The following is a 14,200-nucleotide window of genomic DNA, read 5'->3' as shown; positions in this document are numbered from 1 at the left end:
TCTCTGATAAGCAGCTTGTTTCCGTTTTCCAGCTGAGTGATGAAGTCTTGAACAGCACCTCCTACTGCTTAATAAATCCTAAGAGAGCAGCAAATAAGAATCTAATATTTGTGCTCAACTCACAGCTGTGAATTCCTTCCCACACTCGTGCAGGGCAGCCGTGGGGACAAGGCCTCACCTGGAGCTGGGAGCCAGCGTGTTCAGCTCCGGGCTGCCGACGTGGGTGAGGGTGGCAGTGGGACAGTCCAGGCTCAGCAGGAAGGCAGCAGTATGCTTAAAGAACTGGGCCAAAGCCTGCTATAGTGAAGTCCTCACAATAGTGATTTTTATTAAATTAGTTGCTTTATAAAACATTGCAGATGTCATAATTGTTAACGTAACAATTTGCCCCACTGTAGTAACTGCTGCAGTTTGCCAAGCAAGTTGTTTTTAAATGAAAGAAAACAGCCGAGTCATGAAAGAGCGACCGCAGCCCAGGAGACCAAAGTCGTGTTTGATTTTTTACACTGAAACCAGGTGATGAACTGTTAAAGATACCCAACCCATACAGCTGCATTAGTAGAAATTCAGATGAACGGAAACTCAACTTCATACTCACAAGTTTTTGTTTTGTTTTTCCCAATCAGGAGCTCTGTCCCTGCTCTCACCCAGCACTGCTGTGCTGCTGTCAGGCTGTGGAGCAGCGCATCTCAGCGACGCCTCCAGGTCTGAAGTTAGCAGTTCCCCTTCACAATACACTGAAAACCTCAAGCTCTAACGTAAGACAAAGCAATTGTAGAACTAAGTGCACACCCATCATGCCCTCTGCAAACTGCTTTTGTTCATCCAACAACTCATTCAGGGAGGTACAGTTAAGGCCATATCGCAGAACTGTGCCGCTGGTAACACTTTGCCTCTTTGAAATTCATTTCCAATTTGGTTACTATAAAATCAAACAGCAACAATTATTGTTATCAGAATTCGGCAGTTTCGGTTTGGTGGTTTTTGGTTGTTCCTTTTTTTTCCCTGTAATTTACGGAGCTTCTGAGCTGCTTCCTTCCAACGCCTCGAGCACAGAGCAGGAATGGCAGCACTTGAGCACCGCCTGCCGCGCTGAGCCACCAGCACAGAGACACCGCAGCTTTGATAATAGCATTTGGCAGAATTTAAAGAAAGAAAGTTGTGCTACATGTTTAAGGGGTTATGGGCAACAGAAAGACAGCAGAAGGGGAGATAAATGTCACATGAAGTCTTCAAACTCTTGTACGTATTCTCCATCGTATCCTCCATAATCAGCCAGGTCATCTTTCATAGTAGCCTTTAAACCACCTCCAGGCACGACACCTTTTTTCTTCTTTTTGGCTTTACTCTGCTTAAATAGGAAGGAGGGTGTATTAATTTACACATCCACAGCAATTTGTCTTCCTTCTGACTTCAGTAGAGCCTCAGAGGAACAAATACCTGCATCACTGCTCCCCAGTGCATGCTGCACTGCCAGTCATTTCTACCTGAGCACCCAAAGCAATCTCCTCCCAGTACAGCTGCTGCACTGCCCAGCGTCCCACAGCTCCCTGCATCGCAGACATCCCCAGCTCCTCCTTCATCCTGTGTCACTGAACCTCTAGGCAAGTAGCACAGCTGTGGCTAGAGCTCCCTCTTGTAAAACCAACAATGAAATTAAGGAACTTATGTGGTTTTTATCACTGTTGTGGCAGAATACAGATAGATAGATAGAGCAAGGAAAAGGCCTAGATAAATTTAAATGAACACAGCTGGATAAAACTCTGCCTTGCTGAGCTGGTGCCCTGTGGTGTCAGGGTGCTGGCTTAGGCCTCTCCATTGCCAGGACAGCACCAGGTGAGCACACAGCTCAGCTCCATGTCTATGAGCCAAGGCTTTGGCCACTGATCTGAATTCGATGAACTCCTGATTATCTCACACATGTAAAGGCATTTTGTTTTAGATCAGCATCCAAAATGTAACGTCCCCAACTGTCACACACAGCACAATCAGCAGTTCAGGTCAGTGCTGGACCTGTTGTGCCGTGCAGGCAATGAGCACCTTCAGCAGGTGCTGCTTCTGCTGCAGCCAGCTGTGGGAGCAAGTCTTACCTTCTCCTGTTTCTGTTTTTCACTGCATAGTACCGTCAAGGAATTTGTGATCTTTTTCAAGTCATCAATTTCCACTACAGAAGAGAAAAAAAGAGATTCCTCATCAGTACTGTGCTCACATACCCCATCACCACAATTCTCTCATGCAGAGGTAAGCATTAGCACTAAGGAAACGCTGGCACTTGATCAATTTAAAACAGCAGAACAGACTGGGTAATTATTCCAGTCCTTGTGATCAGCACGTGCTGTTCACAGGCCTTTGTAACACTGCTGGAACGGTGCAGAAGGGAAGGTGCAAATTAAGAGCTGGTGTACAGTCTTAACAGGGAGATGCTTGAACAATAGGAGCAAAATAAGAAGGCAGCACAGTAAAATATCAACTCTTCTAGACACCCAAAAAAGAGCAGTACAGTATTAAGCTGCCCAAGAGGCTGCGGGTCCCTCACTTCAGCCCTGGGATCGTACAGCACTGCTGGCAGCCCTGTGTGCACAGCCTTATGCAGCATCCAGCCACCACGGGGCTGAAAGGCAGCGCGAGCGAAGCACAGCAAAAGGGCTCAAACAACCGATCCACCAACTGCTTCCACCAACCAGAGCAGGGCAAAAACAGGGCTGTGAGGTACTTTATCTCTGTATGGTCACATGCTGAATTCCAGAACAATTAATCTGTAGTCTCGGAATTACGAGACCTCACTTTTGTAACAGTCCTCCCAGCAGAGCTGCTGCCGTTACTGGCTCAGAGAAACATTTATGATCCAGAAACTGCTTCAAGAGAGATGGGTGAGAGCATGAAAACCTGCCGTTCTGGTGACTGTTCTGAGGTGACCACAGGAAGACCAACAGTTGCACAAGCACCTGCTGCACAAGCACACTGGTTGGGACAGAGCCTCACACTCAGTGACACTCTGCTCAGCACCATTAATCTTGGTTTCGGTTTTAAGTCCACAGCTCACCCTCAAGGTCACCCTGCTACAATCCTGGCAGTGGATTCTAGGAAGCCCTTCACTTTACTTACATGAAATACAAACGTCTCGAACTAATGCTTCCAAAAAGCTGGCGTAATGTAAGGACTTTTCATACTGTGTGATTTTCTCTTTTAGTAGTTTGCCAAATTCCGTAAAGTCATCTTTTGAAGAGGGATTCATGGCATCTATTCCACAAGTGTTATTTACACCTGCGAGGGAAGGCACACGTGTTAGAAGAACACACTGGCTGTGGTCTCTGAAAGATGGCACCAAAGAAAAGAAACGCATTCAGTTCTCCCCTTCTCATCAAGCACTGCCAAAGCACAGCTCCCTCCCATCTTCTGCAAACAAAGCAATGGCCGAGTTAGCAACCTGCAGGGCACAGGGCAGTGCTGGCAACACAGAGCCCCCCTTCCTTTAACAGGGAATTCAAAACCCGAGCTCCTCAGTGCAAAATTCTGCTGGTTCTTTACAACTGTGTTAAGCAGAGCCCTTCCCCCTTCAGGCACCATCCTCTTCCTGAAGGCACACAGCAGCTTTCACTGAGCAAAGCAGCAGGCTTCACACTGCCACACTTTGGCATCTTCGCCCTTGTGTCACAGCATAAGGGCAGAAGAGAACGAGCCGCCCTGCATCCACTTATGTCTACCCAAGGGAGCAAAGTCACCCCACAGGGAAGCAGCCACCACAGACTGCCTGACACGAAGCACACACACACTGCACTGTGCCACGGGGCCCAAAGCCGGCAGGCTGAAGCCATAAGGCTCTGCAGAACGGCAGAAGGCAGCACTTCTCTCACACATTCATCCATTCACCAGAAACACCAATACATGGGGAAATTCAGCCGGCCATCTTCCTCCTATTCCCTCTGACCAAAATGTTAAGGAGTAACCCCTTATACTGCACAGACAGTTCTGCAATTGCTCCTTAGTACCAGAGTAGTTTCCAGTAGCACAGATTTAAAGCCATGCTGACCCTCAGCAGCACAACCTGCGTGTGCTCTCACAGCCACATCCCCACCAGTTGCCTGCAGGATGGCTGCACACCCCTGAAAGCTTCACCATGGCACAGCAGCTTACCAAACGTTTCTTTTGCTAACTCAAGGTCTGACTCCTCTTGCAATTTCTTTAGTCGTAGTTTGTCTGCTAACTGTTCTTCTGGTGTAAGTTCTTTATGTTCCTCTGGAGCCTCTAACTGCATTTAAAACAAAACAAAAAAGAGCACCCACATAAATACAGGGAGCATTGAGGGGAGGTGTCACAAGAAACCGTGTTTTTTCCAGCACCATTTGAGTAGCTCACTTCTGTCTGAAGTCCTCCAAGCATGTACAAACCCAACAACCATCCCAATGAGTCGTAACAACGCCAACTGCTTAACTTCTCTGCAATTTAATCGCATTACAGAAATAACACATCCATTCTTGTGGCATGCACGGAATCATAGAATGGTTTGGGCAGGAAGGGACCTCAAGGATCACGAAGCTCCCACCCCCACCGCAGTCAGGCCCACCAACCTCCACACTTCATACCAGCCCAGGCTGCCCAGGGCCCCATCCAACCCCTCAAACACCTCCAGGGACCATTTAAGATACAGGCTTACAGAAAGGCTGCCTTTTGCATTTCTGCACTGCCCTGGGAGCACAGGCTGCCGTTCAAAGCTCACTACCCAGGGATAATTACCCCCCAGGAAGGCCTAACCCAGGTGTCCCCCCCTCTCCCCACAGTCCTTAACACTGGCAGCTCCACGTGTGAAGCGCAGGGCTGGCGTTTGCTTCAGCCCATCAGCCACGATCTCCACAGCTGCCGCTCAGCCCCCCAAAGTAACCCACAACCAACCCACAAAGAAAAAGGAATTACCCTTTTTTTAAGCTCCTCTTGCTTTTTCTTTTGCTGCTTTTCTTTTTCTTTTATCTTTTCTGCTATTTTCTTTTTTTCTGAAACTTTGGGCTCTGTAAGACATTCAACAATACGGCACTTGAGGTCTCCTGGTGTTTTTTTGAATAACCAGGAAAACACAAAGAGAAAGAGGCAGAGCTCAGATGGCAGCACCTGAGCAGGGGGTTTAAAAGACTTGCTCTGTCAAAACCAAAACTAATCCTGTTTGGAACGTGTTTTAGACTCCGCAGACACAGACAAAAGCAATGTCTGTAGCAATGCTGCACACAGCAGTGTGAACTCCTGAGTCTCACCTTGTTTCACCTCCGTCTCCTTTACTTCCTCCTCTTCCTCCTCGTCATCCCAGTTATCCTACAAAGTAAGTTTTCATTGAGATAAATGCTCATAAGACGCTTTTACATATTATTTCTACTTGTTAGGCAAACACAAAGGACAGCAGCTTACATACAGCCTTTTAGATGCTCTCAAATCCATTAAAATTATGTAGCTGAGTTAGGAAGCGGGGAGTATTTCACAGTTGGAGCTGTGAAATAAGGACAATGATCTGGGAGCTGAGCACAGTGTTTCAGGACCAGTTATCACTGAGAAAAAGGCAGCTTTAATCAAAGAATGGGAAAGTTTCTGTCGGTACAGCTGGGAAAGTGGCCAACCCAATGCCAGCCCCAGGACCACAACCTGCCCTCAGCCAGCAGCTGTCACTTCCCTGCCAGGCAAGGGGCCATTGCAAGTCCCTTCCCACACACGAGCTGCTGCTCTCCAACAGCAACCACATTTCTGAGCCTTTCCAACCATCCCAGCTGTGGCCATTCTCAGCACCTCCCACGCTCAGGCCCTTCTCTGAGCACCCACCCCTTGTGCCCCGTGAACCAATGCATGCTTGCACCTCAACGCGCAGCATGGAGCAGATGAACGTGGAGGAAGCAGGCCTTCCAACAGAACTGACCCGTTTATGTCACCTGCAGGTTTGCCAGCAGCAGCTCTGCAGTCCCTTCCCAACAGTTAGCTGGGTATGATTTATGGGAACACATGTTCTTCCCCTGGTACCCTTCCAGATTCTACTGATGCCCTCTGTATGGAGATCAGCGCTCTAAAATCGACCTGAAGGCGCACGCCTGGCAGCACACAACCTATGCACCACAAGGTAAAGCCAAGAAATCACTCACACAGGAATCTAATTTCAGTTACCTGTATCAATGGAACCCGCAAGCTTAAGAGCTTGCTTTGGCAAGGCCTGCTATACACAGAAGTCACACAGACTGTGGGCACATTATGGGTGAGCTCTGCAACCGTAAGCCCTGAATTCCGAGTTGCACCTCAGAGCAGAACGTGAGCAACATCCCAGCCATTCACCCAGAGGAGGAACGCGGCGTCACAGCGCAGTGCGTTGGGCTAATTGGCACCTGTGGGAGAGCAGGCTTCCCTTCCACATTCCAAGAGGGTGACTTGAATTTGCAGCAGCACTCATCTAGCTCCTATCTAATTAAGTCTGTTACACCCATTTCTTAAGCAGCCATTTTCACCACCTCTGTGCTCTCTGCCATGGCCCCGGCCCCAGCCCGCACAGAGAGAGGTTTCAATCAAGCACCGTGTGGCACAAAGCCCACAAGGAAGGAGGGCAGCACGGCTGAAGGAAGCGCTCCACACCTGCAGCCCTCTCCTGGGCACAGCCTGCCCTGCAGCAGCAGCTCCTGCTCCCTGGCACCTGTCAGCAGTGCAGCAGGAGCGTGCAGGAGATGCTTCTGCAGCTGTAACTGGAGTGGGAGCAGCCCCAGCCCAAGCGCTTCGAGGAAAAGAGACCCAGGGCAGAACCACAGCTCTGCGGCACTGCGCCCAGTAACACAGCAGGACACGAGGAGCTGAAAACCTGCAAGTATCCCACAGCTCTCCTGCACACGTACTTCACTACAACAAGGCTGGAATCACCTTCCGCTGCACTGAGTAACTGCTGACCAGAGCGGCTCTCCCTGTTCCACAGCCACCCTGAGCACAGGGCAATGCAGCGCCCTGCCCAGACCAGAGGGCAGGAGCAGGGAATGGCAGCGCTCAGCTGAGCTCCTCCACAAGCACTTTGCCAGGCCACAGCCTCCCACTTTGGCTTTGCTGAACCAAGAACTGCCCAGGGATAAGTAGAGGAAACCCCTTTGGCACCAGGCCTGCCTCCTGGGAAAGCTGTGCTGGGGTAACAGCCCAGAGCAGCTGTGTTATCAATGAAGATGATAATTTTAAACCCGGGGAAGTCAGTGTTTCCAGAACTTAGGAGTTACTGTAAGATCATTATCAAAACAAGTGCAAAATAAACTACAGGATCTGAATATGTACAAAAGGTAGGAAAAACGTGAACACGGGAAACACTCTGTGCTCACATTTTAGGCCACTTTTTCTCATATCCATGCTTCAAGGCTGACCCTGGCAAACAAGGTATCCAGAGCTTAAGTAACAATCTCCCAGACTCAGCTCTGAAACGGTTAGCATTTAAACAAAAAGAACAAATCGAAATGAAACACTTCCATTTGCTGGACAGGTCCTCCTCTCCAGATACAGCTCCAGTACTGAAAGCGTAACCTCTGAGAAAGAGGGAAGAAGCCAATTCCTGGCACACGTGGAAAGCTTTGTTCTTTTATTCCAGCAGCCACAGAGAGCAGAGGTGTCTCTATGAGTGACACTTCACAGACCAGTTCTCCTGGACAAGCTGCGCAATACCAAAAAGGTTTCTCACTTCCAAAGGAAGGCAGAAAAGCAAACTTCACAAATACTCTCTGTATAACACGTGTACATACACGTATAGACACACACAAATACGAAGGCTGCATACAGTGTTACATACGTGCACACAGTCACGCTGTAACATTCTGCTTACAGATGACTGCAGCCCCTGCATACAGAGATACCTCTGCTCACCTTGCCTGCTGTACTGCCACAGCAGTGATAACCACAGGGTGTGGGTGTTACTGCGTTTCAGAAGCAGAACAGACAGCTCCTAATTTACAGAAATATTTATCTATATAAAGAGAACAGTTGTTCATACTACTTACAGAAAGAGTACCACCCTAAGCTCCAAGAGCAATCGCATTGGTGCTTCCCAAGATTCTCCTAACACAGGCACAACCTAACCAAGCAGAGCAGTGAGCCCTCACCCAGCACACATTCATGGGATCACAGAATGGCCAGGGTTGAAAAGGACCACAGTGCTCATCCAGTTCCAACCCCCTGCTGTGTGCAGGTCACCAACCAGCAGACTGGGCTGCCCAGAGCCACATCCAGCCTGGCCCTGAATGCCTGCAGGGATGGGGCATCCACAGCCTCCTTGGGCAGCCTGTTCCTGTGCCTCACCACCCTCTGGATGAAAAACTTCCTCCCAGCATCCAACCTAAACCTCCCCTGTCTCAGTTTGCTTTGCAGGGCTTCACACCCGCGCCCACAAAGTGGTGACCAGGTCACTCCGAGCACAGCACAGCACAGCGGAGTCCCGGTGCGATGCCCACGTGCCGCAGCGCCGCTTCCGAAGGCTCGCAGATGGCGGAGCGGCGGAAGGGCCGCGCAGAGCTGTGACAGAGCATCGCCCGGCCCGGCCGCCCAGCCGCCGCTCCGGCCCGGCGCCGGCTCCTCCCCATGCCCGTCCCGTCTCTGCCCGCTTCTGGCCCGACGCCGCTCTCCGAGGCCTATCGCTACCGGCCCGCGCCGAGGCCCGATTTCAGCCTGGCTCGGCTCCGAAGCTTTGCGGCGAACCCGTCGGGGACGCCCCGGAGCCGGCCGGGCGGGATCGAAGCGACGGCGGCCCAACCCGAGCCGAGGAGCCCCGTCCCCGCGCACCTTCACGTCGTCCTCCTCGTCCTCGCCGGCCCAGCGGTCGCCGGCCACCCCCGCCGGCACCAAGCGCTTCGCCACCGGCTCCGCCGCCTCGAAGGTGTCGGCGTCTGCGGGGGGAAAGCAGAGCGGGTGAGGAGCGCGCGGCCCGAAGGCCGAGGCCCGCGCGGCCCGAAGGCCGCCACCTACCCCAGGAATCCGCCTCCGCCGCCATCTTCCCGCGGGAGCGCGGCCGCCGGCGCGGGCACTGCGCTGTGAGGCGGGCGCTGCGCTGCGCTGTGAGGCGGCCGCAGACGGCGGGCCCGGCGCGCGCCGCGCGGAGCACCGTGGGAGCGCGCCCCGCCCCTTCGGGTCGCGCGCGGCCTTTTCCCGCCATCTTGGGAGGGCTGAGGGAACGGGCGCGCCGCCATCTTGGGAGGGATGAGCTGCCGCTCCGCCTCCGCGCTCCCTCCCGGCGGGGTGGGTCTCCGTGCCGTCGTGCGAGCGGCGCGGGGAGCCGTAGAACGGCTCGTGGCGGATCGCTGGCCCGCTCCGCATATGGCAGAAAGATAAGAGTCGCCATCGCGGCAGCACGAGCCCGTAGAACGCGGCCCCGGGGCGCGCCTGCCCCGGCCTGAGGCGGCGGCCCGTGAGGTGAAGCCTGTCAGAAACCTGGGCTCTGCGGCTTGGTCCTTGAGTAGATGTGAAAAGAACGGGAATAATCTTGGGAAAAATGCGGAAGAAAAGCTGCCGAGGTGTCTGCGAATCACCGACGTGTGGTGCGGGTCGTTCCTGCGCCGCTGCATCTCCTGCCGTCGGAGCACATCGCATCGGTCGCCTTCCGGCCCGGGACGCTGTGGGTGCGCGCCCAGCTGTGTCGGAGCGCACTGCAGCCTTGCCGCCAGCGCAGCGCTGCTGTCCCAGCACGGAACGACTTCCCACACAGCGACACATCCGAGATGAGGACTGAGAGACCCAGAAGTTGAAACCTGTGCCGAGCATTGGCACGAAGCTGGAGCCTCGTGGTGCCCGTCAGCCAGAGCCACAGCCTGGCCCGAAGCCACCGCTCCGCTCCAGCCTCCTCCCCACGGACACCGCGGATTCCAAACGAAGGCCAGCCGCGACCCCGGGCTGCTCTGTGCGGGGGGAGCGTAGCAGCTCCGCGCCCGCTGTTAACAGCTCCGATCGATTCCGGCCCACACGCCGCACGTTTTGTTCTCCAGCAGCCTCAGCTTTTCAAAAGCGCAGCCAACACTTACTTTCCTGCAGTTTTAAGGCTGAAAACTGACACGAGAAACGTCTTGCTCAACAGAGAACTGAATTTTCAGCGCAGGACTGATAGTAGCTAAAAATAAAACAGCTACAGTATAAATATTTAATATAAATCTTTATGATTCTATATACTAGAAATGATAGCAGAAAAAACACAAATTTGTAGAACATTGGTTCTCTTCCAATTGTATTTTACAAGATTCAGCCTATCAGTACAATGACATTTTTGCAAGTATAAAAAAAATAAAGCAAAACAATATTACATTACACAGTCAAGACAACCAAAATAGTGATGTGCTTAACAGAACCTATACAAGTCAATCCTTAACAAGCCTTCCTTGCTTGCTTCCAAACAAAGAAGTTGCTGTCTTTTTTTTTTTAATTTATATATATCTTTTTTGTTTGTTTTTTACAAAATTATGACTACTAGCTAAGAAAACAATGCATCTACGCTACTTCTCATCAGCCATTTATCAACTTGTTAACCATTTTATTTAAGCATCAGAAATCCAAGATGCAAATCTGCAATGACACAGTTTTGGCCTAATCAGATCTTTGAGAACAGTCCTTTAATGTCTCTGAAGTACACAACATTGTTCTGCAGCTGAACGACTTCAACGTGGCGATGACATTCGCACAAAAACCATCTTCCCTGCAGCAGCCCTAACCGGCCTCGGGCAGCACAGCACGCCGACCGCAACGAGCAGCTCCTGCTCAGGCCCAGCGCAGCCCTGGGGACAGAAGCGCCATCCCCAGGCAGAGGAGGGAGAAGCGGCCATCAGCACCGCGCTGCTGCCGAGGCGCCACCTCTCATCTTTTCATTTTATTGTATCAGGCTTTGATAACGAGATTAAAGCAGCTCAATGGGGTTGGCTGAACCACCTGCCTGCTCTGCTGCACAAATCCACAGAAGTCGTTTCCCCATAAAAAGAACCAATACTTAACTTGAAATTCTACTTACAGCGGAAGACGTTATTTTAATGAAATAGCAATTAGTTTCTCGTTGCACTTGAAACAAACCCAACAGCTGTGCTGATATCACACCAGTAGGTGCTTGGTCTTTTCTTTCAATTATGTTGCAAATGTTTACTTTTTGGCCTTGACTTCCTGAAATCCGTTCCATTTACCTACACATACTAGATTAATTTCAGCCATGTAAATATTAATTTCACACTGGAATTCTAGCTTTGTAAAGGTGTGCTCTCCAAGTCCTTCAAACGGAAGGGAGCACGGGATGGAGAGGAGACAAAGAAGGCACAGATAACTTTCCTAATTCCCCAAATTTAGGTGTGCTCAGTGCTAATCCAGTCCCCCAGTCAGATGAAAGGAGTGACAGCGAGGACACACCGAGTTCAGCAGCCACAATTCACTGGTGTAGGCACCCCACCACGGACGGAGCTTTCCTCGGTTTCAGTCACATCTGTTCAGTAACAAATGCCATCATCTACCTTAATGTCTGCACCAACAGGCTGCGGCTGATTTACACAGAGAATAAAGGTAATGGTTTGCAATGCAACGCTATAAGGAAGTCAGAACCAGAAGGAAAAAAAAAAATCAAGAGACATGGGTATTTACTTGGATAGTAACACTCGTGTGTCTGGACAGCTTTCCTGACCATCCACCCAAGCTCTACCATTACAGGCTGCTGCAGACCACGGGCCCACATCACCGCGCTGCTACTGGGAGGCAGGCTGATGAGATCTGCACTCACTCCCAGCCCTTCTCCTCGCTGGGCTCCATGCTTTGCCAGTTGTGCCAATCCACCTCACGCCTAAAAAGGTCTCTGGAAGAGTCTGGGAGGGGAGAAGGTTGCAATGAGAAGGATGCCTGCTTCCAACAGTGAGTGAGAGCAAACAGTTCTGCACTTACACATCTGGTTACTTTTAGTAACACATCTTAGTGGTCTGCTTAAAGAAGTGCCTCCTCACAGCACGCATTCAGCTGATACAACTCTTCCTATGGAAGATGTGTGATCAGGTCTCGAAACATTCATGTTTTCAGATACATTTGAATAATAATGAAAAAAAATCTTTTTCCATAGAGATGCAAGGTGAAATGAACCAAAGGTAGAAAAGCAGCCAATAATGGAAGTACGAAATACTGTTGTTTTGCTGTCCAAAGGAAAAACACTCAACCCTAGAACAGAATACATACAAAGACATTCAATTAGCAAACATTGCCAGAATCAAGTCGAAGACCACAAATGAAACCGCAGACAAAAATGAAACCATTAAGAACTTTGGAAATACGATGGTGTGCTTCCTAAACATACATAAAACGGGAATAAATGATACAGCTACACGATGAACTGCTCAAGCAGCACAGTTCTACATTCAACCTCAAGTAACAGCCGTAGCTGAGACAGCGCCAATTTTGGTCTGCACAATTTGATCCAGACTGAAGTCAAACAGCGAGGCCTCAGCCTGGAGGCTGATGGAAATCAAAGCCGAAGGAACAGAACTTTGCTTCGTGCAAAGACTTGTTGTTATGCCAGAAGTCTTTGACATTGTTAGGAACTCGCATTTTGAGGAAGGCAGACTCATTCTGCAAAGAAAGTTCAGAATGATAAATATCAGACTTGCAGCACATTAAAGTATTAATATTTAATCTGTTTACTAAGCAGCCTCTGTAACTTTCATTGTGCATCTGTGTAGAACTAAATCCTCCAATTTACATTTCCATTTCCCTCACTGATCTGATAATCACAACACAGATACAGCTGTAAAGTGCAATGTATGCTTTGGTTTCCTTAACTAAAGAAAGCACTTTTAGAATGTTTTGGAGACGGGACGCGCGTGTCAGGACGGCGTCGGACAGACGGTCGTCCCTGCTGACAGTCAGAGAACAGCTATGAGCTACTGAGCAAAGACGGGTTCCTTCTGGAAGCCTGGCGATGTGTAAAGCAGTCCTACGGTGTAAATTACTCCAAGAAATCTGGAAGAATTCCACGTTCAACAGGGATTCGCCGTTAAAACCAATTAAAATCTCAGCTTTAGATTTACATCTTAACGAGCAGCTAAAAAATAGTTGGCAAACCATGTAGCAATTCAAATACAAGCCGACCATTTTCAAACTCTGTAAATATTTCCAGAACCATCTCATCAACATAAAAACAGGAGGAGCGCGGATGGTTACAGGCTCACACGGCTGCGCAAAAGCATATATAAAGGTAATGTTATGTACATTTTATTTCAATAAAGACATAAGACAAACAGTGTAAAGATGCCCAGATGCCCTAAAGATAAATACATTTAAAAGATTCTCATTAAAATGAATCTGTAGTATTTCTTTCCTGCAAGCAAAATACTTTTCTTTAAATACAAAAAAAAAAAAAAAATCAGTATTCTGAATTGCAAATGTTTCCACTTTTTTGCAGAAAATCTGCCATGATGATTTTTTTTTAATGAATAAGGATTTTCCACAAAACAGGCTTGCTCTACATGCTAATCTCTTTAAACAGTTCAGTGACACAATGTGCTAGCTACATACACAACAGATAATATAGTAAGAAAACACTCAACCTGATGAAAAGTTAAAATCTTCATTAATACACTGGAAAAAGTTGACATAACTCATGCCTTTTAAAATCAAAAATACAAAAATTAAATGTTTTCCTAAAAAGATTTTCCTTACTTTAAGGACTCATTTGAAAATGAAGCTGCATGTAATTTGTACAATAAAATTGTACAAGTAAACAGGTAATATACATAAAAAATTAATTGACATACTTCTCAATTATCAGTTGTCCACCTTTAATTTCCAATACTGTACTTTCTTAACAAGCATACAAAATATCAAACTTCTCTTTAGAAAAAGTGCCGTTCTGTGACATCTTTTACACAAAAACAGTCTGAGCCTGTGGCATGTCAATGCAGTCGAGAGGCAAACACCCTAACTTTTACAAATTATACCTTCCATAAAAAGCTCCTCAACAGGAGATTACACGCCATTATAAAAATATCGACCTCTTGCAGCAGCTGCATTAGAGAACCACGGCTGAAAGACTATTTCCACATAGCATAGCGACCACCGCGACGGCAGGCTGACGGCACAGCACCGCGCTCACATCCTGCCGGGCGCCGCTCCAACGGACCGCAGCGAGGAGCGGCGCAGCAGAGGCGGCGCAGCCCAGCAGCGCGTCCGGAACGCTGAGCCTGCAGCCCTCTGAGCCTGCAGCCCTCTGAGCCTGCAGCCC

General features: G+C 49.3%; 1 protein-coding gene and 1 long non-coding RNA gene across 3 annotated transcripts; both read right to left on the bottom strand.

The window, feature by feature from the left end:
• Window positions 1–303: 303 nt before the first annotated feature.
• EIF3J (eukaryotic translation initiation factor 3 subunit J) lies at window positions 304–8,983 on the bottom strand. Of its 2 annotated transcripts, none has more exons than XM_042823924.1 (8): window positions 8,944–8,983; window positions 8,761–8,864; window positions 5,244–5,301; window positions 4,912–5,003; window positions 4,135–4,249; window positions 3,106–3,264; window positions 2,091–2,164; window positions 304–1,351 (listed from the first exon to the last, which is right to left on the bottom strand). In XM_042823924.1, the coding sequence occupies exons 1-8, from the start codon at window positions 8,966–8,968 to the stop codon at window positions 1,220–1,222; spliced, it is 759 nt and encodes a 252-aa protein (XP_042679858.1). In that variant the 5' UTR covers window positions 8,969–8,983; the 3' UTR covers window positions 304–1,219. The 2 variants fall into 2 exon arrangements, with proteins under 2 accessions (XP_042679858.1, XP_042679859.1); XM_042823925.1 differs by having other exon boundaries at window positions 304–1,348.
• A 1,181-nt stretch (window positions 8,984–10,164) lies between these two features.
• LOC122163079 lies at window positions 10,165–14,117 on the bottom strand. The gene is made up of 2 exons (XR_006169782.1): window positions 11,875–14,117; window positions 10,165–11,798 (listed from the first exon to the last, which is right to left on the bottom strand). It is a non-coding gene; the product is annotated as an uncharacterized LOC122163079 (long non-coding RNA).
• Between the last annotated feature and the right edge of the window lie 83 nt (window positions 14,118–14,200).

The sequence above is a fragment of the Centrocercus urophasianus genome, unplaced genomic scaffold (assembly GCF_019232065.1).
Source record: "Centrocercus urophasianus isolate 14NV4802_14NV808 unplaced genomic scaffold, USGS_Curo_1.0 seq_23, whole genome shotgun sequence".
Classification (NCBI taxonomy): Eukaryota; Metazoa; Chordata; class Aves; order Galliformes; family Phasianidae; genus Centrocercus; species Centrocercus urophasianus.
Note: the sequence above shows the minus strand (reverse complement) of the source record. Positions and strands in the feature narration are given on the sequence as shown.